The 23,244-nt window shown below is 45.9% G+C and overlaps 1 protein-coding gene across 1 annotated transcript in view; it reads left to right on the forward strand.

The window, feature by feature from the left end:
* The window catches only part of LOC144824202 (dynein axonemal heavy chain 11-like), a 3,356,387-nt gene that overhangs the window by 2,201,135 nt on the left and 1,132,008 nt on the right, over positions 1-23,244 (forward strand). Inside the window, exon 63 of the mRNA XM_078683354.1 lies at positions 11,651-11,813. Coding sequence (XP_078539480.1) covers positions 11,651-11,813 — 163 coding nt within the window. The remainder of the gene's footprint in view (positions 1-11,650; positions 11,814-23,244) is intronic.

Below are 23,244 nucleotides of genomic sequence, written 5' to 3' on the forward strand. Positions count from 1 at the left end.
ATGTAATGGCAGCGTTGTAAACGCTGTTTCCCTTTTTTCTATTGAATAACACTCTCCTTTCCCTCCATCTGTCTTCCTTTGTACTATATTGCTACAACATGGCTACACTTCTCATCATAAACTCTCCTTCTGTATAACCATTTCTTGCAACTTTACAGCATCTGGCTTCCTTGAGCCTATCTAGCTACCCCACTTTCCATTTGCAGAAATTCACACTAATGGTCACACCTAAGTCCTGATAACTTAATCTATCACAAAGAAACTGAAGAGAATGTATAGAACAGTTTCATGAGAGCACAACACTAACCCCAATATACTTGATAATCAACAATAACCAAAAATAACTAATAACAACTGGATTGACCTCTAACTTTGGGTTGCAAAGTAGCATACTACCGATCACAAAGTGCTTCAATGCCTCTCCTATTCCAATGCAGTACACCAAAAGGTATTACCAGATTCACGCGAAACTGGAAACTCACAAAGAAATTGGAACAGGGAAATATAAAACCTACAGAAAATTATTCTGATTAGGAATCTCATCAAAGGTTTGAAACAATATTAGCAGCCAAGATGATTAGAGCGGAATCTGATGCATTAAGAGGGAAAAGGCAGGAAGGAGAAGCAGCAGAAGCAACTGCAAAAATCAATTTAATTCATTGTCTTCTCTTCCTTACATTCTCCATGAGAAAACACCTACTATGTACTTGCCACGTGAACAGCAAGGGCACATTTTTTAGCAGAATACAGTTAGTATTGCTTTAATTTAGTGGTACTTCCTACTCTCTATATTTTTGTCAGATCCATCATTTATTCACTTATATCGTGGAAATTATTTATGGTTTATGATCGTTTTAAAGGGCTGCAAGAGATCTTCTGTTCCACCTAAGTATGTTCTGGCACACCCTCAATTATGAAATCCACAACTATTCAGTTTTTATTTTCTTCTAAGTTCCTAAAAATCGACGTAATCCACAATCATGAGCTTTTGGATTCAGAATTCAGAATTAGAAGACAAACTGGCATATCCAATCAGTTGGTATTCGTCCTTATGAAGGCAAAGAGGCTATAAATTCTCCTTTTTCTATTTTGTGTTCCTCAAAGCAACATGCTTTTCCGTGAGAGTTGTAGCTAATACAATCCCCCTTACAACTTTCTTTCCTGGGCTACCCAAAGGATTTGTTGCATTCCCCATTAAAAGTTACGAATGGCTGAAACTTGGACATCAAAGGAGATTATCCAAAGATGAGCTGACCTTCCTAACCGGACACTTGCCAGCGTTATTAATGGAAGTGACAGAGCGAAAGTTCACCCTTTTTTAATAGCTGCCAAAACGTAAGAGACCTAGGCTAGGAAATAAAATCAGGTCGAAAGTCTTCTTTTCTGTCATTGAGTGAAGCGGATGTTGTGATGACCATGCACACATATACTGGTGAAAGGAACTCAACAGATACATTGAACTGCGCTCTCCAAAATACGAAGAAAAAAAATAGGTTTGCGCATATTTTAATATCCCTTCTTTGAAAAACGTACTCCCAATATTTCAGATTTTTACTTGAGGATAAGGACTTCTAGCGAATAAACATATTCATCTTGAGTACACCACCAGTTGTGTTCCAAAAGATCAGGACTCTGGTTGTAGTAATCTGTCATTGATAGGACTGCCTGCATATTAGACAGGGAGAACTGATTAGTTAGATCTCCACCACCAGAAAGTGATGGAGCTAAAGCTTTGCTTTGCCTCTTAACACAGCATAGGGGTTTTAATAGACATCTCTAAGCCTTTTGATGATGTAATTTCAGAGAATATATTTCTACATTGCGGATACCTTGTTGGGACTAAAATATCGCTCTCCAGAAAAAAATGCCTGCACACAGTGTTAGGGGTTTCTTCTCATCATCACATGAGAGCATGTGAATTATACCTACAAAGGCGCCCACACATCTCCCAAAAGAGCGTTATAATTGTCGGCAGGTGAACCACGGAGGTGCTTTGAAGCCTGGAGGACTTTACAAGCCTGCACCACTTTTACCAAGCATTGGCAAAGCCAATAGGTCTCAGCAATGCCAAGCTATTGGCCTTGTCAATGTGACTGGCTTTTGGGGGGGCGCTATAGAGCCCGGAGCAAGATGGCCGCACTTTAGTGCGGCTCTACAGGCCGAGACTCCAGTCCGCCTATTATCCTGCTTAATCGTCGCCATCCAAGACTCTAATGCACAGATTTGTACCTCTCACCGCCTGCGGATCATTCTGACATGCTTTGGCTGGGAATTGCTGCCTCATGACCGCACTTCTGCTTTGGCGTAAAATGGTGGCGTTGCTCCGCACTCCCGAACGGCCTACCTGCTGTGCTGCTGCGGTCCTGGTGTTGATCATGATGGATCAACGGCTGTGGGGTGAGGTGCCTCCTGGGGCGCTGTGGAGCTATGGCCTGGCTGCTCCGGTGACTGCTGGCCTCTGCAGTGCTGTGAGCCTATGGTGATTGTGGCCCTGTGTTGTGACAGTGGGCTGCCTGCCCTGCGGCTCTACACCCGACTGGCCCCGGTGTGAGATTACGATCCATGGCTGGTGGCGGTGTGGCTGTGTTGCGATCGGGGACCCTAACCTGCTGATCTTGTCGGCTGCTGTGCGACCTCGGCGGCTGTACCATCCCCCGCCGGCAGCAGCTGCCGCTCCTGCCTTCCTAGGCTGCTCTGAGGTGAGGTGGGTGTCCCTCGGGGCTGGGGCCAGGTGGGCCTGCTCTGCTGCCACCGGGGTTGATGCATGTTGCCGCGCTACATCTTGCCACGTTCCTGGGCCTGCGGTCGGCGATGCCGGCACCTAACAATCCGATGTAGAGTCATCTCCCTGTCCTGGGCCGGCATTCCTTCGTGTACTGCTGCCTCCTACTCACGCTTGGCTGAGCTCTACTTCGAGTGCCCCTGTCGTGAGGCATGCTGTGTGGGGCTGTGGACATTGGCGCTGAGAGCGCTCGGTGAACTCTGGCTTCTTTGAATCTACGATCATCAACCACACGGTGCATGTTCTTGCGGTGGGTGGGCCTTATAGGATGCCTGCATTTTATTATTCCCACAGTATGCATTCTCCTGACGCCTGCATCGTGCTGAAAACGTTGGGTCGCCGGTGGGCTGCTGTAACTTTGAGAGACCCTAGCTGTAGATGCCTGGAAATGCTGTGTTTGCAACTTGTGTCCTGAGGTTCCGGGAAATGGCGCAGGTGCATTGTCTGCTACTTCATTTAACCCCCGGTAACCTACACTACACATATGGGGTTCTGTTCAGGACAACAGGGACGCTGGTTGTAACTTGCAGTAACTATCTGGTGGCGCCCGCTCTCCCAGGGTACACTTGGCAGTTCTCCTGACCAGCCATGGGGCGAACAGACAAGCAACAAGGCAAACTTAACTTTGAGTCCAAGAAAAACCCTAAATCTCATACCCCCAATGTGTCAGACACTGAAACTGATCTGGAACAGGTCTCAGGAGCTAAGCTGGAGTGCTTGATGATGTCCATGCAACAGAGCCTCCATACTATTGATGCAAAAATTGATAACCTGAATCTGCGCATGGACACAATGGCGTCCAAACTGGATAAACATGGCACACAGCTTGTAGAGGCTGAACAGCGCATCTCCACCACTGAAGATCGGGTTGAGGCAGTCAGTACTTCCTGTGCAAGTATGGAGAAGCTTTTGGAGGTCATTAGAGCTAAGAATGAAGATATTGAGGCCCGGTCCCGAAGGAACAATCTTCGGATAACTAGTATTTCGGAGTCGACCAACACCGGGCCCATGGAGCTCTACGTGGAGACGCTTCTTACCTCTCTGTTAGAGGCGGAACACTTTTCAAAAGGGCTCATTGTTGAAAGAGCTCATCGCTTCTTAGCTGCCCGGCCCATTCCGGGAGCACCTCCCCGACTGCTCAATTACCGTGATCGGGACACTGCGCTGCGTCTGGCGAGAGAGGGGCAGCCTGAACTATCAGGGAATGAAGGTAAATCTGTTTCCTGACTTTACAGTGGTGGTACAGCAGGCACGCAGGGAATTCCATGCTGTGAAGAAAAAACTGCAATCTCTGCACATCCAATATGCAATGATTTACCCTGCCCGCCTGCGCATCCAACATGACAGGAAAGCCCGCATCTTCTCGACACCTAAGGAGGCACTTAATACACTTGGCTGCTGGAACGACGGTTGCCAAGACGGGAAAAAGTGGGAGACTCTGATTCTGATGGCTGATTCGATGAGCTTGATATCCTTCTTCTGCTACAACTGGTTTTGGTTTGGCTGTCTCCGCATGTTAGCCTGGGACGCCTCCATTGTTCTGATGTGCAATATATGTATATCACTGTGTCCTATTATGAATGCCCGTATTATGGAACCCAGGGCTGGAGCATACACGGTTAGTTCAATCACAGTTGACGATGTCACTCATCATGACAATATTCTACAAGCATTCGCCAGTTACGATACAGACATGTATGTTCATCGCCCAGCTGCGGACGAAGCTGAGCTGCAACAATATTTGGATGATATAGCGCTGGTATGGCTCTCTCGGGGGCAACAGGAGTTCTTAATGCACCCTATCACCCTAGGTGAAATACGGGACGCTATTGCAGCCCTTCCTAATGGTAAATCAGCTGGCACTGATGGTTTACCAGCGGAATTTTATAAAACCTATATTGACATTCTTGCCCCTTGTCTGCACCAGGTATATGAGGAAGTCTACGAGACTCAATGCCTGCCTTCAACATAACGTGAAGCGCTGGTGGTCACGCTTCTCAAGCCTGACGAAGCCGTCAGACAGGTGTGAATCCTATCGACCACTATCCCTAATTAATACCGATGTTAGCTAAAGTTCTGCCGACCAGATTGCAGCTGCTTCGTCCGGTTATGGTCTTACCGGATCAGTCTGGTTGTGTGCCCACCTGCTCCACCTCCCATAACCTGAGGACACTATTCGCAGTTATACACATCCTAGAACCCACGTTACCGGCAGTGGCAGTACTCTTTGACGCCGCCAAGGCTTTTGATTCGGTGTCCTGGTCCTACATGCTTGCAATTTTACATCGAATGGGGGTGCCCTTTGTCTTTCCCAATGGGATTAAACTGCTCTACACTCGCCCTACTGCGCGGGTGAGGGTTAATGGTGGATTATCTAAATTGATCCATATTCATCGAGGCACACGACAGGGCTACCCGCTCTCCCCATTACTGTTTACACTTATTCTTGAACCTCTGGCTTGTATCCTGCAGCAGAGTTTTTCCCAAGTGGCCTTGCTATTTCTCCAGTGCCCGTTGGCAGTCTCCATGTACGCAGACGACATGGTGCTGTATGTGCGTGAGCCTGCCCTCCATCTGGCTCCCCTCCTCCGGGAATACGTTTGGTTTGAGTGGTTCTCCGGCCTAGGAATCAATTGGTCCAAATCCATGATACTGCCCCTTACGGATTGTACATCTCCCATTGACCTAGACTTCCCATTGGTATGGTGTACCAATACAGTAAAATATTTGGATATCTGGCTGCACCGAGACCCTCAGGTGGTGGCGTGTGCCAACTATGGAACAGCCATTATGTGACTCGAAGAGCAAGTAACCCGCTGGATTAAACTGCCCCTCTCTTTTGCCGATTGTATAGCGTTAATGAAAATGGTAGTACTACCTCGCTTTCTGTATTTATTTTTAAGTATTCCGGCACATCTGACACATAATTTTTTTAACTCCCTTCACTCCCTTTTAATTACACTAGCATGGGGGGGGGTAAAAAGCCTCTGGGAAAACACTTACACTCCCTTATGAGCAAGGTGGTTTTACAGCACCTGACTTTCAGTTATACTATTTGCGCGCGCAAGCCCACTTTGCATACTATTGGCAGCATGACCTTGCTTACATTTTCATTGTAGCAGTTGAGGCTGGCGCAGTACACTCCCTACCACTCAAGGCCATGATTGTTAATACCCATACAGTATTCGAGAAGGGGGAGTTTGATACAGTTCAAACCACGGTTAAAGCCTGGCAGGAGTTGGGCAGGCGGGCGCTGAAACTGTCACTTTATGCGCTTAGTATGCCTCTACTTCATCATACAGGTCTCTCTGTTACCACTGAGGTTGGAGCCCTGTGGACCCTTAAGGACATGAATATGGTGAACATGGAGGATGTGTATCCTGGAGGTCAATTCATCACTTCAGTGTCCCTGGTTGCTGGAGGCCATATCACTGCTATGCACCTTTTCATTTACACCAGACTGAAGTCGGTTATGCTCGTGCTGTACTCACAATTTCCTGCTCAGCCACCCACACTAGAAGCACTGCAACTTTTATATACCACTCCCTCTAGGGTGAAGCTGGTCACTAGATTATATCAGGTATCACAGAGGGAGGTGGCTGCCTCTGGTGTAGCAGCTTTGAATAAATGGAATGCAGTTTTACCACACCATATAACTGAGGATGAGTGGGCACTTAACAGCTAATGGTAATCTGCAAATGGTTCATTTTAAATATGTACATCAGCTATACTATACGCCCGCCCAATTGCACAACTATGGTCTGCGGGACTCTGATGCCTGTAGGCGCTGTGGGGCCCCTGACGCTGATTTTTATCATCTGGCATGGGTTTGTCCTAAGATGTTCTCGTATTGGGAATCTGTTATAAAGATTATACGCTTGATGGTTGAGCTTCCTCACTATGTCTCCTAGGCCTTGTTGCCTGTGTCAAGGCCTCCTGCAGTAGGTTTGTGGCTATTGCGTTGCTGATGGCCAAGCGGAGGGTCTCTATGTGTTGGGAGAGTAGACTGGTCCATACTACCAAACTCTGGTTGCAGGATTTGACTTATTCTCTGGACCAGTTGGTATGTTATGCTGAAGAGCTGCCCGCCTCATCGAGGCCACGTGACATTTGGTCGCCCCTAACAACCTACTTACTGTCTGTGCCCACTATCTAAATTCCTTTTGTTTCTGGTAAGTTGATAGATATGCTTAATATATGACTGTATTTCAATGTACTCCCTTGTCCCTTTCCATTTTCCTTATTTTCTGAATGAAATGCCTTTTATATGATTGTATGTGTAGCCCTGACTTGCCCCAATGGATACTTCATCTTTGGGTAATGTGCTCCTTTATGGTGTTTGTTCTCTTGTTGAAAAATGCTCAATAAATTGTTTTTTTTTTTAATGTGACTGTCTTTTAGCCATGTTGTTTAGGAGCACATCCGCTGTTCAGCATGACTGAAAGTCACTGAAAGCCCATAATTCCTGGATGTTGAGGCGATACCAAGTCTCTTCAACCCCCATGTTGAGTTTATTGTCCTGTCCCTCCTAACACAGAAGAGCGCTATAACGTGGCCTGCCCTGGACATCATAGCGCTTTTTTCAATGACTATCAGTCATGCTGAACAGGAGATGTGCTGCTAGGCAACATGGCTAAAAGACATTCAAATTGACTAAGCCAGTAGGTCGGGCAATGCGGAGCTCTATTGGCTTTGCCAATGCTTGTTTGATGTTGAGGGGTCCTGCTGAGCAAATGTGGAAGTGATAGTGAGAAGCAGATGAGGAGCTTTGAAGTGAAGCTAGGATTCTGCGTAACCGCCAGAGCTGCCGACTGGGGAACCAGATTTAAATCTCGGTTGGCTCAACAGTTTGTGATTCTGGGCAAATCACATACACTTCCCCCTGCATACGACAACGAATGTGTCATTGTGTAATGTAACCGGTGAGCACTTAAATCGCTCCAATACCATCAGCTAGTGTTAGCACCATGGCAAAGTGGAGAACGGAGCAAGTCTCCAAAACCATAAGATCATGCAAAAAAAAAAAATGAAAGCAGCAGCGATGTGGGAGATAGCTGGGGTATGGGTTAAGCAGGGAAGCAGGAGGGGATGGGGAGATGGGTAAGCAATGATAGGAGAGGGCGGGAGGAAGCAACAATGATAAAAATGAATGTGGCATCGTGGAATGTAACTGGTGAGCACTTAAAGTGCTCCAATACCATCGGCTCATGTTCACACTATGTTAAGACAGAGCGTACAGCCAGAGCTCCAATACCATCAGAAAAAAGCGTGAGCTGTTCATATTTTAGAAGCTTTTTAAGAAATGCATTTATTTATGTACGTGCACGTGCATTTTAAGTGGTATGTGTACAAGCAAGACTATGGCAAGATGGAGACAGAACGAGTGCTCCAAAACCATTGGATCATAAACACAAATTAAAAGTAAAATCAGCAGCGATGCAGGAGGTAATGGGGAGAAGGGTCAAGCAGGGAAGCAGTAGGAGATGGGGAGATGGGCAAGCAACGACAGAAGAGGGCAGGTGGAAGCAACAATGAAGGGGTGAAAAAAATACCTTAATTGAAGCAGGATCAGCAACAAAAATGAATGTGTTATTGTGGAATGTTACTGTCGAGCACTTAAAACACTCCAATACCATTGATTTGTGTTCACACTATTGCAAACTGGAGGACTCCAATACCATTGAATCGTGCAAGAAAAACAAAATAGTGAAATTTGTGTTTTAACAATTTTTTAAGAAATGCATGAATGCATTTTAGTGGTATGTGTATATGTGTACAAGGGAGAAGGCCTGAAAATACAAATACTTCTAATTAGTACTTGAAAACAAAGACAAAATAGCTGCGCAAACAGGGAGCAGTTTAAGGAGACATGTACTTGGCCCATGCGCTATTGAAGGCCCAAACACAAAAAGAAGGCATGACGCCTGCATGCCATGACAAATGGCATCACAGAAAATGAGAGCCTCAGCTTCGGCTTAACAACCGAGGGGCATATTACCAACAACTAGCGATAATTATCGCTATGTTGGTTTAGCGGCGATATTTTTATTGCCGAGCTGCTGCGATTTTTATCGCTTAGGAGCCTTGATATTATCAAGGTTCATCTCCTAAGCGATAAAACTCGGCCTAAATGCATGAATATCGCTGGCTGAAAAGTCAGCGATATTCATGCACTACCGAGCAAATGCTCTTAGCCATGTTATCCACCTACCATTGGATAACATGGCTAAGAACTGCTCAGTCGCTAACATCTTGGCACGCCCACTTTGCATGTCATTAGTGATAAATATCACTGACATGCAAAGCGGGGCCCAAGATGGTCGCTATCTCCTACTAGCTGTCGCTAGGTAATAGGGAGATAATTTTATCTCTGCTTTCTTGGCTTTTAAAGCCAAAAAAGCGGAGATAAACCCCCTTGAAAATATGCCCCCTTGATTTTTGGCAAATCACGTAATCTCTCAGTGCCTACAAAAATAAATGTGTCCTTGTGTAAAGTAACTGGTACTAATGTAAAGCACTCCAATACCTTAAGGATGTCTTGGCACTATATAAAACTGCACAAAACGGGTAACTGGTGTTAATGTAAAGCGCTCCAATACCCGTGGGTGGTGATACTATATAACATTTCTCAAAAAGGTAAATGGTGCTAATGTAAAGCACTTCAATACCTTTGGGTGGTGTTGACGCTAAATAATACTGAATAATAAAAAGTAACTGGTGCTTATTGAAAGCACTGCAATACCTTCGGGTGGTGTTCGTGCTACATAAAACTGCAAAAAAAAAATGTGAAAAAGCAGAGGCGAGGGAGGAGTGGGTTTGGGGAAGTAAGGGATCTGGGGAAGAGGGGATCTGTGCAGTGAGAATTTAGCGTGGGCTAGCAGTGATGGGTGGGAGATTGACAGGCAACCAAAAGCAAATGCAGGCTGCCACGGGGAGATTAAGTGATTTGCCTAAGTTTGCTGTGCCCTTGTAAAAGTAAATGGGGTAAATGTATTGTTCTATATAAAACTGCACAAAAAATTGTGAAAAGCAGAGTCAGGGGAGGAGGGGGTCTGTGCAATGGAGTTCAGTGGGGAAAATAGCAATGGGTGGAAAATGGACGGGAAACCAACCGCTAATGAGGGCTGCCACTGAGAGATGAAGTGATTTGTCCGTAATCACAAAATGTGGAACTATGGCAAAGGCAAGGGAGAACATGTGGCCTCCTTTTTGGAGAGGATGTGGCATAAGAGCCACAGCTGCTGACTATGGATATGGGAAAGTGAGTTCAAGTTTGGTATTGACATTACCATCCATGATTCTGGCCAAATCACTTATTCTCTCCTTGCCTACAAAAATGAATGTGTTCTTGTGTAAAGTCACTGGTGTTAATGTAAAGCGCTCCAATACCTTCGAGTGCTGTTGGCGCTATATAAAACTGCACAAAATCAACAAAAAGAATCACAGTGTGAGGCTGGTTTCCATAGTGAACATGAGGAAATACATCACATCGGCAACCACATTAAAAGGACTACTTTTGCCATAGACACTCAGGGGCAGGTAGCCGTTGATGACATCAAGACTCAGCATTGCTCCTTCGAAGATAATTCAAGTTAAGCAACAGTGGCGCACAGAAACAATTCATCGGTGAATGCAGAAAAAGTAAGAAAGTGGCCTTACTGGAGAAATTTAAGGTAATAATGTCCCACCATAGGAAATGAGAAGATTAGATAGAGTCTCTTGCAGATAAGGCATTTCCGAAGGTAAGTGACTTACAGGCACATGCATCAAAGGAAAAACCGGTCGCAAACGGGCAGATTCTCAGAATCAGCCCCTTTGCAAACGGTATTTTTGCGTTTGGGGGATGTATGTCATTACAAAGCGGTGTTTACACCGCGCTACCATTACAACACAGTTATCACAATGCAAGTCGTTACAACGACTTGCGCTAGTGGCGCTGGACTTAGGAATAGTATGATTTACTATTCCAACTCCAGCCCACGTAACAGTAGGGAAGGTGTTGGGATAGTAAATCATACTATTCCTTAGTATATAGTGCCACCCAGCGCAAGTCGTTGAAACGACTTGCGTTGTGATGACCGCCTCGTAATGGTAGCGCGGTGTAAAGACCGCGTTGTAATGGTTGTCTCCCATTCTATAGCATGCATAGCATGCCAAATGAATCTTAACCTGTCCCAAAAATGTTTAAATAAGAGCAACCAATATTTTGCAAAAAGCAGAAATACTAATTTGGGCTGGTTATTTACATACTATAAGAATTAGAGCAGTAGAGGTTACCATCTTAGACAGTGCTCATGGTTGCCTGTAATTCGAATTTTAAAAAGGAATGTGCTGATTATGGCTAAAAATGTAACAGCCTTTGCTAACAGAATAAATCGCAATAAGATAACACACAGCAACATAACAACACAAATCAGAAACATAGCAGGGCACAGCACAAGAAAGCAGTAAAAATAGAATGCTCTAGAGCAATCAGATTACAACACAGCAATACCTCAATGTAATAATAGGGCACAAAAAGGCACAAAAATGACATAACACTTCATTGCAACAAATTGCAACACAACACGTTGGCACAGTCCAATCACACATTACTACCTCCACAAATGCCTTATCATTATGTAGTGGTAAACTGTGTGTTTCACCTGATGACCTGGAATACTGTCATTCAACAAATGTTCGTGATCCGGACCCATGTGTTTTGTAAATATACTTGATAGGCAAGCAGAATGTGCTTTTTACAGAGTTATAGTTTGACATTTGTGAACTTCGAATAAGAATATTTTAGTGACATGCTTATAAATATGTACATCTATGTATAGATATATATTATTGGAAAAAAACAGCATTTTTATACGATCTTTCCAGATGTCGAATTAGTCGCATACTGGAGTTTCCTTATGGTAATGCACTGCTAATCGGAGTCGGTGGAAGTGGAAAACAAAGCTTGTGCAGGTTGGCAGCTTTCCTAAGCTCCCTGGAGGTTTTTCAAATATCTCTTCGCAAAGGATATGCAATTCATGATCTTAGGGTAAGCACTTCGTGATTTTCAAAATTCCAGAGCATGCATTTTAGAAACAATGTGCTTGATGTATGTAAGTTGCGTTTGTCATTGATGAGAATCAAAGTAGGCGGTGTTTGTTTTAATGGGCAACAGATCATTGTTGGGTTTTTAGTTGTATATTTCTATTGAGAAATACATGTCAATATATAAACAATACGTAAAAAAAATGAATTGAACAATAAATCAAATTATGGCCACACAGTAAAATACTATGAAATGTTAACTTCTCTGATTTCTAAATACAGAAAAAATAATACAGATCGCAATAGATACAATATTGGAGATATTTTTCAGAAGGCATCCAGCTGTGAATTAGATCTTAGAAAGAAGACCTGAAAAGAAAACCTGGAAGAAAGAAATAGGGAGGTGGACAAGGAAGGAGATGATGTAGATATTATGCAATATATTTTAAACCATATAGTATACATATTTAGAAGATAGTACAGATAATACCATACAAATCCAGCAATATGACATTTCTAATGGAGATATCCCTGCTGATTCAACAATATTCCATAGGCGCTCAGTAAATAGATAATCATTCTTAATTACATTTAAAAAAGAGGAAAAATTATCATGCAGCCTTAGTTTCCCTTCAGCTCTTAAACCCCCATCTACTACAGGAGACTTTATTTATTTTTCAACCCTATTCTGCATACTTTAGTTTGTTTGGACACTAAGAGTATGATTACAATGGTGATGGGACGCCAGCGTTGTGGGAATTGAACTGACTTACATGTAGTTGGCAGTTCCACCCGCCAAATTACTAAGCAACCACTGTGTAGACAGTTGGAAAAATACCTTTTTCCATTGCGGCTTATGCTGCAGCCTGGAAAAGGACAAGCCTCAATGTAAAAAGACCTTTGGCAAACATCCATGCACCGTGTGCCATGCACCATGTGGTGCCTGGATGTTTGGGGGGCACCACATATGCCCCCTGACCTCATAGCAGAGGCCCATAGGAGACAAAGGCCCTAGTAGGGGCTCCCAAAATCCCTTTCAGCCTGCCTTTCCATGGCGGTCAGACAGCCATGTAATGGCAGAGGGAAAGGTACATTGTAATCCCTACGATGGTGCCTCCGCAGGCAATGCCCCCATTGTAGGGATTATGGTCCGTCCAACGCCCTGAAGGGCTCATTGATCCTGTCAAAGACGTTGGTCGGTCCCTCAATCCACCGCTCTCCGACCGACAGCATCGTAATGCGCTTTGTTGGACCACTATCCTGGCTGTCAAGCAGACTGTCACCGACTGCCTGTAGGTGGAGGTCCGCCCGACATCCTAATTGGGCCCTTAGAGTACATATGATAATGAAATAAAAACAATTGAAACCGGTTACTTACCTGTAACAATAGTTTTGCAGTTTGACATTCATCTACATTCATATTTGACCCTCCCAGCTCTCTGGTGAAGAAGTGTAGCTATTGAATTTTTTTTTAAAATAATTGGATTTGGCTTGGAAACAGACCTTGGTGATTTCTTAAATAAAAATTCAACTTCAGATCCTAATAACCTCACTCGCATTTAGTATATATCTTTGTTACTTTTTGGCCAGGCAGGTAGAAATGGAAGAAAAGCTCTCCATATTTATTAATAACAACATTCTTAACCCTGCCCAAACAGGGCAAAGGCAGGTGTTGTTTTAGGCTTACCCTTGATATGCATTGGATGATTCGGTATCAGGGATATGTTGTCTCTTTGCAGCCTTTGACACTGTGGGGTAGCAGCAGTGGGTGGCTGCAAACGATCTACCCCACAGCAGACGCTTCCGTGCGGCGCCCACTCAAGTGACTTTCCTCCCTTGTATACTCGCCTTCGCCCTCCTGGGTGCCTTCAGGTAATCCCCCCCTTTTTACCTGTCCTCTCTTGCTTTCTAACACTCCACCACCCCCTCCTGTCTCCTCAAGTCAAGCCAAGTCAAGTTAGAATTTGTATAGCGCACTACTCACCCAGAGGGTCTCAAGGCGCTTGAGGGAGGAGGGGTACGTTATTTATCAAATATCCAAGTTTTTAGTTGTTTTCTAAAGGATAGGTGGTTCTGTGTAAGGCGGAGGTGGGTGGGGAGAGAATTCCATGTTTTGGCCGCTAGGTAGGAGAAAGATCTTCCTCCCATGGTGGATTTCCGGATGCGTGGAATTGCGGCGAGGGCTTGATTGGACGACCGCAGTTGGCGGGTGGGGGTGTAGAAGGTCAGGCGCGTGTTGAGGTTTTTGGGTCCTAGGTCGTAGAGGGCTTTGTGTGCGTGGGTGAGGAGACGAAACGTTATTCTCTTGTTGACGGGGAGCCAGTGGAGGTCTTTCAGGTGATCGGATATGTGATTGTGGCGGGGTATGTCTAGGATGAGTCGGGCGGAGGCGTTCTGAATGCGTTGGAGTTTTTTCTGTAATTTGGTTGTGATTCCGGCGTAGAGGGTGTTTCCGTAGTCCAGTCGGCTTGTGACAAGTGCATGGGTGACCGTCTTTCTTGTTTCCGTAGGGATCCAGCGGAAGATATTTTTGAGTGTACGTAGGATGTTAAAGCATGATGATGAGACGGCGTTGATTTGTCTGGTCATCGAGAGGGAGGAGTCTAGAATGAATCCTAGGTTGCGAGCATGGTCCGTTGGTTTGGGTGCGGTGCCCAGGGCCGGTGGCCACCATGAGTCGTCCCAGGAAGAGGGGGATGATCCTAGGATGAGGACTTCCGTCTTATCTGAATTTAGTTTTAAGCGGCTGTTCTTCATCCATTCGGCAACGTCTTTCATCCCTTCGTGTAGGTTGTGTTTGGGTCTTTTGTGAGGGAGAGGATCAGCTGTGTGTCGTCAGCGTAGGAGATGATGTTGAGGTTGTGTTTGCGTACGATGGCTGCGAGGGGGCTCATGTAGACGTTGAAGAGGGTGGGGCTGAGCGATGATCCTTGTGGTACGCCGCAGATGACTTCGGTGGCCTCTGATCTGAAGGGGGGGAGGCAGACTCTATGGGTTCTTCCGGTGAGGAACGAGATGATCCAGTCTAATGCTTTTCCTTGTATCCCGATGTTGCTGAGGCGTTTTATGAGGGTGCTGTGATAAACCGTGTCGAACGCTGCGGAGAGGTCTAGTAGGATGAGGGCGGCTGTTTCTCCGTTGTCAAGTAGTGTTCGAATGTCGTCTGTGGCTGCGATGAGGGCGGTCTCGGTGCTGTGTTTGGCTCGGAAGCCGGACTGTGATGGGTCGAGGGAGCCGTTGGACTCGAGGAAGGCGGCGAGCTGGTTGTTGACGGTCTTCTCTATGACCTTGGCAGGGAAAGGGAGGAGCGAGATGGGGCGGTAGTTTTTAAGTTCAGTCGGGTCTGCTGTGGGTTTCTTCAGTAGAGCACTGAGTTCGGCGTGTTTCCAGCTTTCTGGGAAGATGGCGGTGTTGAGGGAGCAGTTGATGATATCCCGGAGATGGGCTGCGATGATGGAGTCGGCCTTGTTGAAGATGTGGTGGGGGCATGGGTCGGTTGGAGATCCGGAGTGAATGGAGTTCATCAAGCGGATGGTGTCATCGGTGCTGATTGGGTCCCAGGCGTTAAGGGTGGTGGTGGTGGGCTTCAGTTCGGTGGAGGTGAGGGAGGTGGACTGGTCGCCAAAGCTGTTATGTATGTCAGCGATTTTGCTGTGGAAGAATGAGGCTAGAGAGTCGCAGAGGTCTTGAGAGGGAGTGATGTCATTGGTGCCGGCGCTGGGATTGGTAAACTCTTTGATGATGTTGAAGAGTTCCTTGCTGTTGTGGGCGTTGTTATCGAGTCGATCCTTGAATGCTGATTTCTTGGTGGATCGGATTAGCTGATGGTGTTTGCGGGTGGCGTTCTTGAGGGCGGTCATGTTGTTTGAGGTTGGGTTTTTTCGCCAGGCTTTCTCGAGGGTGCGGCAGGTCTTTTTGGATTTCTTGAGTTCGTCATTGAACCAGGGGGCTTTTCCGATACCTGGCTTGTTTTGATTGTTTTTCAAGGGTGCTAATTCGTTAACGCTGTGTGTGATCCATTGTGTGAGGTTGATGGCTGCTTTATTTGGGTCCAGTGATTTGGCGTGAGGGTTTTGATAAAGCGATGTGTTGAGCTGGTCGGTGGTAATTTTGTTCCAGTTTCTGCGGGGGATTTGTTGTGGGTGGTGGTGGGTCGTGGTCTCTCTGTAGTTGAAGTGGACGCAGCAGTGGTCCGTCCAATGGAGTTCTGTGGTGTGATTAAAAAAGATGTGCCTGCTGGAGGAGAAGATTGGGTTGAGCGTGTGACCGGCGTAGTGGGTAGGGGTGTTTACCAATTGTTTAAGTCCTAGATTGGCGAGGGTGTCCAGAAGGGTAGTGGTGTTGCTGTCGTTGTTCTTTTCCAGGTGGAAGTTGAGGTCCCCTAGTAGAATGTATTCCTCGGAGGGGAGGGCGTGTGGGCTGATGAAGTCGGTGATGTCTTCGCTGAATTGTGTGCGGGGTCCTGGTGGTCTATAGATGAGGGTGCCTCTGAGTGTGGTCTTGGGGTCGGTGTGAATCTGGAAGTGAAGGTGTTCGGCGGCTGCGACGTTCTCGTCGGAGCTGGTTGTGATGCGGATGGTGTTCTTATGGACGATGGCTATGCCTCCTCCTGTTTGGTTGATGCGGTCTTTACGAATGATCTTGTAACCGTCCGGGATGGCTTTGGCGATGTCGGGTGCTGATGAGGCGTTCATCCAAGTTTCTGTAAGAAAGGCGACGTCCGGCACATTGGTGTCTAGTAGGTTCCATAATTCAGTGGCGTGTTTGTGGACGGATCAGGTGTTGAGTAGGTTGCATTTCAGGTGGTTAGTGTCGGAGCTCTGTTTGGAGTTGGTGGATTTGGTGTGGGTCTTGATACAGTCGAACTTGCAGGAGTGGCAGATGAAGGGTCCCTGGGTGTGTCCTGGAGCGGCTTGGTAGCAGTCTGGGAGACGGCCGGAGTTGAGTGCATTAAGGGTTGCGGCGTCGTACGTTATGCGGGTGGAGTGGACTATGCGGGGACCAGGGGGCCTGGCGCTGGGCGCGGTCCAGGTGCGGACGGGCGCAGACGGGCTTACCTTTGGTGCGCCTTCGGCGCCATAGGGCGCGCCCGCTGCGCGTGACCGCTGCTCGTATGTTGCTCTGACATAAGTGGATAGTGGAGGGGGGCGGGGCGAGGGAGGAGCAGCTGGGAGGCGGGAGCGGGGTGGAGAGATGGGCTAGGAGGCACAACGTCACTGGATTGCAGCAAAAGCGAAACAGGACGAGATTGGGGCACAATCTGCAATAACGCTATGCTATGGGCAGTGGCACCGGCACAATCAGGCACAGAAAATTTAAATAAGCAATGCAGGTAATGCAATTGAATAAAATCAGCAGTCAATAGTACAGCGCTAACGATACAGTCAATCAGAGTAAAGCTCAGTTAATTAAAAGCGGCAGTGAGCAGGATGGCGCTACGATCTCTACAATAGGAGTAATGCACAAATTAATCTAAGCAGTATTGAGCAGAATGGCGCTACGATACCCAGATGAACCAGGGGGCGTGAGGAGAGACCGCTTCTGAGCAAGCCAGGACGGTCACCTAACACTGCACCACCCCTCAGCATCTTCCAACCCCACCCCTCCAACTCTTCCCCTCCTTTTTCCTCCCCCCTTCCCATCCCCAACCACCCACCCCTCCCGCTCCCTTTCTCCCTCTCCCTTTCTTCTTGTTTGGGCTTTACTCCATCCATCTGAATGTTCTTCCTTTCCCTCCTGATCATATAGAGCACGTTTCCATTCATGTAACCATTGTCCTGATGATGACCTCAAGCTAACAGAGGTCGAAACGCCATCGACTCAAAAGCGCTATTCGCGGCTTCCTAAGGGTCATTCACTAATAATGAAATCATGTGTTGAGATTGTAAATACTTTCGTTTGATCCACTATTTTATTATCGCTGCCTCACGTTGTTCTCTGTATCACTTGTGTCACTGAGCCGTTTATTCACTGTAACACTTTCAGTGCACATTTGGTTGTTATGATTACTGCAATTTAGTTGTCCTTTGTGCTCCTATATGCAAATAACAACCTTTCCACTGCTACTTGGTCTCCCGTGTCCCCTTTCTGTGCTTGGTGATTGATGCACACATTACTTTGTCTAAATCAATGAGGACACTGTTCCATGATAATGTGCGTATGTATGTCACCCAAATTAGAAGGGGAGAGAGAGAATAGAGTAGAGGAGAAATAAGAGGAGAGAAGTGGTGAGAGAAGAGAAAAAGAGGCAGATGTATATCCCCAGTTTCAAGGATCCGATACCGAAGGGGAAGACCAAGTCTTGCCTCTTATTCGCCCTCACACACCCAGAAGGATGTCATGCTTCATCATCGGGCTTTTAGTGCTCCTCGTCAGACCGGTGCTGCATGTCTGACGGCCCCCCGAAGGGTCTCTTTAGCAGAGATCTTTTAAAAGAGAACACGCCATATGGTGCGTGCAGGTGTGAGGGCGGGACAGGTAAGGGAAAGGATTCTGTGAAAAATAGTGATGTGGTGCATGCAAGGAAAGTTAAAAATACCTAAGAGCATCCGCTCTAGGATTCTTTATTCTCGTGGTGTCCTTGGTAGGCTAAAAAACCAACAGGTTAGTGAGTTACGTGGGGCTCAATGTGCCAGTGTAACTAATCACAAGGTCGACATGTTTCACGCTTGGTAAGTCTTAATGATCAGTAGCGTTTCTTCAGGACCTAGAAATAAGGAGTATGAAAAGTGCATGTCAGTGAAGAAAGGAAGAGAAGGAGGGTTACAAGATGTTAACCCTGTCAGGCTCGTGGTGTACCCTAGTAAATAGTCCCTAGAGTAGTCAGACGATCTCTGTAAGTAGATCTTTCCAAGTGGTGTCCTCTAAGTGCAAGTTCTGGCTCCTCTGGCTAAGCTGCGCTGGTTGTGCACGCATCAGGGTTAGGTTTTCGATGGGTGCTCAAGCCTCTGCACCTACCCACTCCAGCGGCTGCCTTGAAGTCCATCTGAATGTTCTTCCCTTCCCTCCTGATCATATACAGCACATTCCATTCATGTAACCATTGTCCTGATGATGACCTCAAGCTAACAGAGGTCGAAACGCCACCGACTCGACAACGCTATTCACGGCTTCCTAAGGGTCATTCACTAATAATGAAATCATGTGTTGAGATTGTAAATACTTTTGTTTGATCCAGTATTTTGTTATCGCCGTAAATACTTTTGTTGTTCTCCGTATCAATTGTGTCCCTGCGCCCTTTATTCACTGTAACACTTCAAGTGCACATTTGGTTGTTATGGTTACTGCAATTTAGTTGTCCTTTGTGCTCCTATATGCAAATAACAACCTTTCCACTGCTACTTGGTCTCCTGTGTCCCCTTTCTGTGCTTGGTGATTGATGCACACATTACTTTGTCCCCTTGTATGATACACCGGTTGAGACATTGTTCTATTGTTACAATATTTGCCCGGTCTCAGCTGGGATAACGGGTTTACTCCTGTTTCTGTTTACTTACGTCACTGGATTGCGAGAGTATGTGTTGTGTTGGATTGTGAGAGAAATGTGTTGCGTATACTTTGTCAAGTATACGCAACACATTTTTGTGTCCTAAAATGTGCAACTAGCCTGCATATTATGTCTTCCAGGAAGACCCGTCCTATTCAGAAGACTACATCGGTAACATCCTTTGTGGCCCCTCTTTACTCTCGCAGACCTCTACTCCCCTCCCCCCGGCACCCAATACATCCAGGGTACTGCTTGAGAGACTAGAAAATCTCAAGAAGAAACAAATCCGTACTGACCTGCATGCCCGCATGCTTACGGAGTACCTCAAATCCAATACTATACCCCTGGGATTACAAATACGTAACGTTCCTGCTATTTTCACCCAGGATCCAAAATCTTGCACTGGTTTTAGTCATCTAGCCACTACCTGCTCCAAGTACTGGATGGTGCTTGGTATTGACACAGCGATAGAGCACAGTAAGAAAGAGCTAGAGGAGTTAGCAGAATTAGAAAAACCTATCTTAGCGGACACTACCATCACTGACACTAAAGGGCTCCTTGACAGAGTAAACGCCACTATCGCTACCTTCCATACCTTCGAACAGAACAAGAAAATAAACTAAATACAGAAGGATATCAAGAATTACAATAGGGACCAGACTTGTCCATAGCTTCTTGACACATTCTACAATACACCTTACCAGCCACCCAGAAACAATTACTGGGGCCGCTATCGCAATAATCAGCTCATAACCTTTTCGGACTCTTCTAACACATCAGTTGGAGACTCAGACAGTGGTGAGGGTACAAGCTCAGGACCACATAGGGGCCCTCACCCACCACCACTCCTACCTATTGGTTTTTTAGGAGTGGACTGCGGCCGCAAGAAACAGAACTACCAATATCAATACGCAGGCGAGAGACAGACTTGCCACAAATTCTACCAATGGGGGCCCCAGTAATGATGAGGTTGACATGTCCACCTGTACCTATGGATTTCCTGACACCCTCTTCCATGGCCAATCCCAATACTGAGAATATCATCCTGTCCACTACCCCTGACTTGTCTAGGATTAGACACATGGAGCCAGCACCACCCAACCCCGACATTGATACAAACCCCAGTGCACCTACTACCTCCTTTCTGACTGCCCCTACCCCCACCATACCCATCTTCAATCTGTCCACTCATCCTCTATCCTCGGATGAAAACTCACTACTAAGCAAGGGCCTTTCATTCGTCCCCACAGAACGCATCGACTTTTTTAAACTCCAGGAAGACTTACTTCTTTTCTTCAGACGCATCTGTCTTAGGCAAATCTTTTCTGACAAACCTGAAACCAATAGGCCCTTTTTCAATTCAGACCGGCTTCCACCTTTTTACCTCCCACCACTTTGATGCCACCGGAGATCATTACCTTTGAGAAACTTGTCTTGCATGAAGTCAAAGAACTTCAGAAACATTCCGAATTCGTCCCCTACAACCTGCCACTTGCCAAAAAACTTGCCATTAACAGCCTAAGTGACAACACAAGTATAGTTATCAAACCCGCCGACAAGGACAGCGGCATGGTAGTAGTGGTAATGGACCAGGAGGGCAAAATACTCACCATTACGTCCCAAGCAATTCATATTGGCATCATCAATAAAAGAGAACACGCTTTCCTCAACAACCCATATCCCAGAACCCCAGTGATCTACACTTTACCCAAAATTCATAAAAACCCATCTACACCACCTGGCTGACCTATAGTTTCTGGGTGTGGCTCCATTTTGGAACCTGTGGGCAAATACATTGATGCTATCCTCAAGGATTTTGTCCCACTCACTGACACTTTTGTAAAAGACAGTAACCACCTGATCAATTTGATTGAGGATTTCCCATTCAATACGGAGACTGACCTCATGGCTGGTCTGGACATTAAATCGTTGTATACCAACATTCCCCAGACTGAAGGCTTGACCATGATGGAACATTTGCTGAATACACATCCCGACCCATGCACATCCCCACTGATTTCTTGATTCAACTTCTCCACATTGCATTGACCAATAATTACTTCCTGTATAAAGACGCGTTCTATCTCCAGATCAAAGGAGTCTCCATGGGGGCTTGCTTTGCCCCCAACTCCACGGTCCTCTACGTACACCACTTAGAATCGACCCACATTTTGTCTCTACAGAACCCTTTCTTGAACAGTATTATCCTATGGCGTCGCTACATCGACGACATTCTCCTCCTGTGGCAAGGCCAACATGACGATCTAGCCTCCTTTGTCACATGGCTTAACAATATCCAACCTCACCTCACATTCACTTCTGACATCAGGAAGAATGACTTGCCCTTTCTTGACCTTACATTACACTTAGAGGATGGGATGATTGGCACCATCCTGTACCGAAATCCTACTGAGCGTAATAACTTACTACTGTATTCTAGTTATCATCCCTGCGGCCTACATCATGGCCTTCCATATGGGCAGTTCCTCCACATCCAGAGGAACTGCAAATGGCGAAAAGATTATTTTCGCCAGGCAGCCATCCTTTCAGAAAAACTGACCAACAGAGGCTATCCTAAACACTTGTTCAAAAGGTCTCTCAAACTGGCATGGTATAGTCATAGAGAGATCATCCTTGAACCCTCGACTAAACGCCAAAACACATGCATTCCTTTTGCCTCAATCTACAGCCCCTCTAGTAATAAGGTGGGCAAAATAATCAAAAAGAACTGGACAATGCTCCGTACCCTCCCACCTTTCACGGAGCCCCCCTTGCTGTCTTACAAAAGAGGCAACAACCTCTCGAGCAAATCGGTCCATACCATTACTTGGCCGTCTAAAGAAAAAAGCGACCCATCTGTCACTGCCCTGTGGGGCCTCCCGCCCATCATAGGCCATTTCAAATGTCAGAACTGTAATGTCTGTGACCTCACCACCAACACCAAGATTTTGTCACCACTGAGCACACCTAGCAACTCCGACATTTCTCCAACTGTCGCACCAATATTGCCATCTATGCAATCCATTGCCCGTGCAATTTATTGTACATAGGCCAGATGACTCAGATGGTTAAGCAATGCATTTCACAACACAAGAGTCGTACTAGATGCAATGTTACCACTGCACCATTGGTAACACACTACAAAGAAAACAAACACCTTGAAACAGATATGAAATGGCAAGTCATAGACCGACCACTACTACCCATCTGGGGTGGTAACCTACAACTCCTGCTTAATAAATGTAAATGTAGATGGATCACACGCTGCAATTCTGTCGTCCAGGGTTTGAATTCACTCGACGAGTGGAATACAGTGATTACAGCTACTTAGTTCCACCTTCTACCATCCCTGCTTATACAACCTATTCTACCTCGAGTTTAGACCCATGATGTACACACAGGTTTGCTTGCCTCCACCCTCTTTAGTAACATGCCTACGTGGACTAACAGACCCCTGGCTGCATGCCCTACATGTGTTCATTCACTTGATGTATATACCCCATGTACATACTCCATTTGTAGCAATTGTTTAATTGAATTGATTTCCATTCACTGTATGTATCTACACTTGACTTGGGTACCAGCACCATCATGTACTTGTCCATATACTTTGTAATATATGCTACTTATTTACTAGTGATCAGATGTTTCACTGTACATATTCACTTGGTACCTTATTTAGTTATTTTAATGTAATTTTAAGTCCTTCTTTCCAGGATAGTCGATGTGCATGTAACCCAGCGCACAGTTCTAATCTTACAGGGTTTTAAAATCACTGACCATTGATGCGCTTGTAACCTCATGCACCTTCTTACCCATTAGACCATTCATGCGCATTTAACCAAGCGCACTGTTGTTTCATGTGATATCAATCATTCTAAAACTAATTTCACGTACACTTGTTGTCCGATTGCTTCAAGTTGCCTTGTCTCTATTGCATATGGCTTAC

This window comes from Lissotriton helveticus, chromosome 3_1 (genome assembly GCF_964261635.1).
Source record: "Lissotriton helveticus chromosome 3_1, aLisHel1.1, whole genome shotgun sequence".
Lineage (NCBI taxonomy): Eukaryota > Metazoa > Chordata > Amphibia > Caudata > Salamandridae > Lissotriton > Lissotriton helveticus.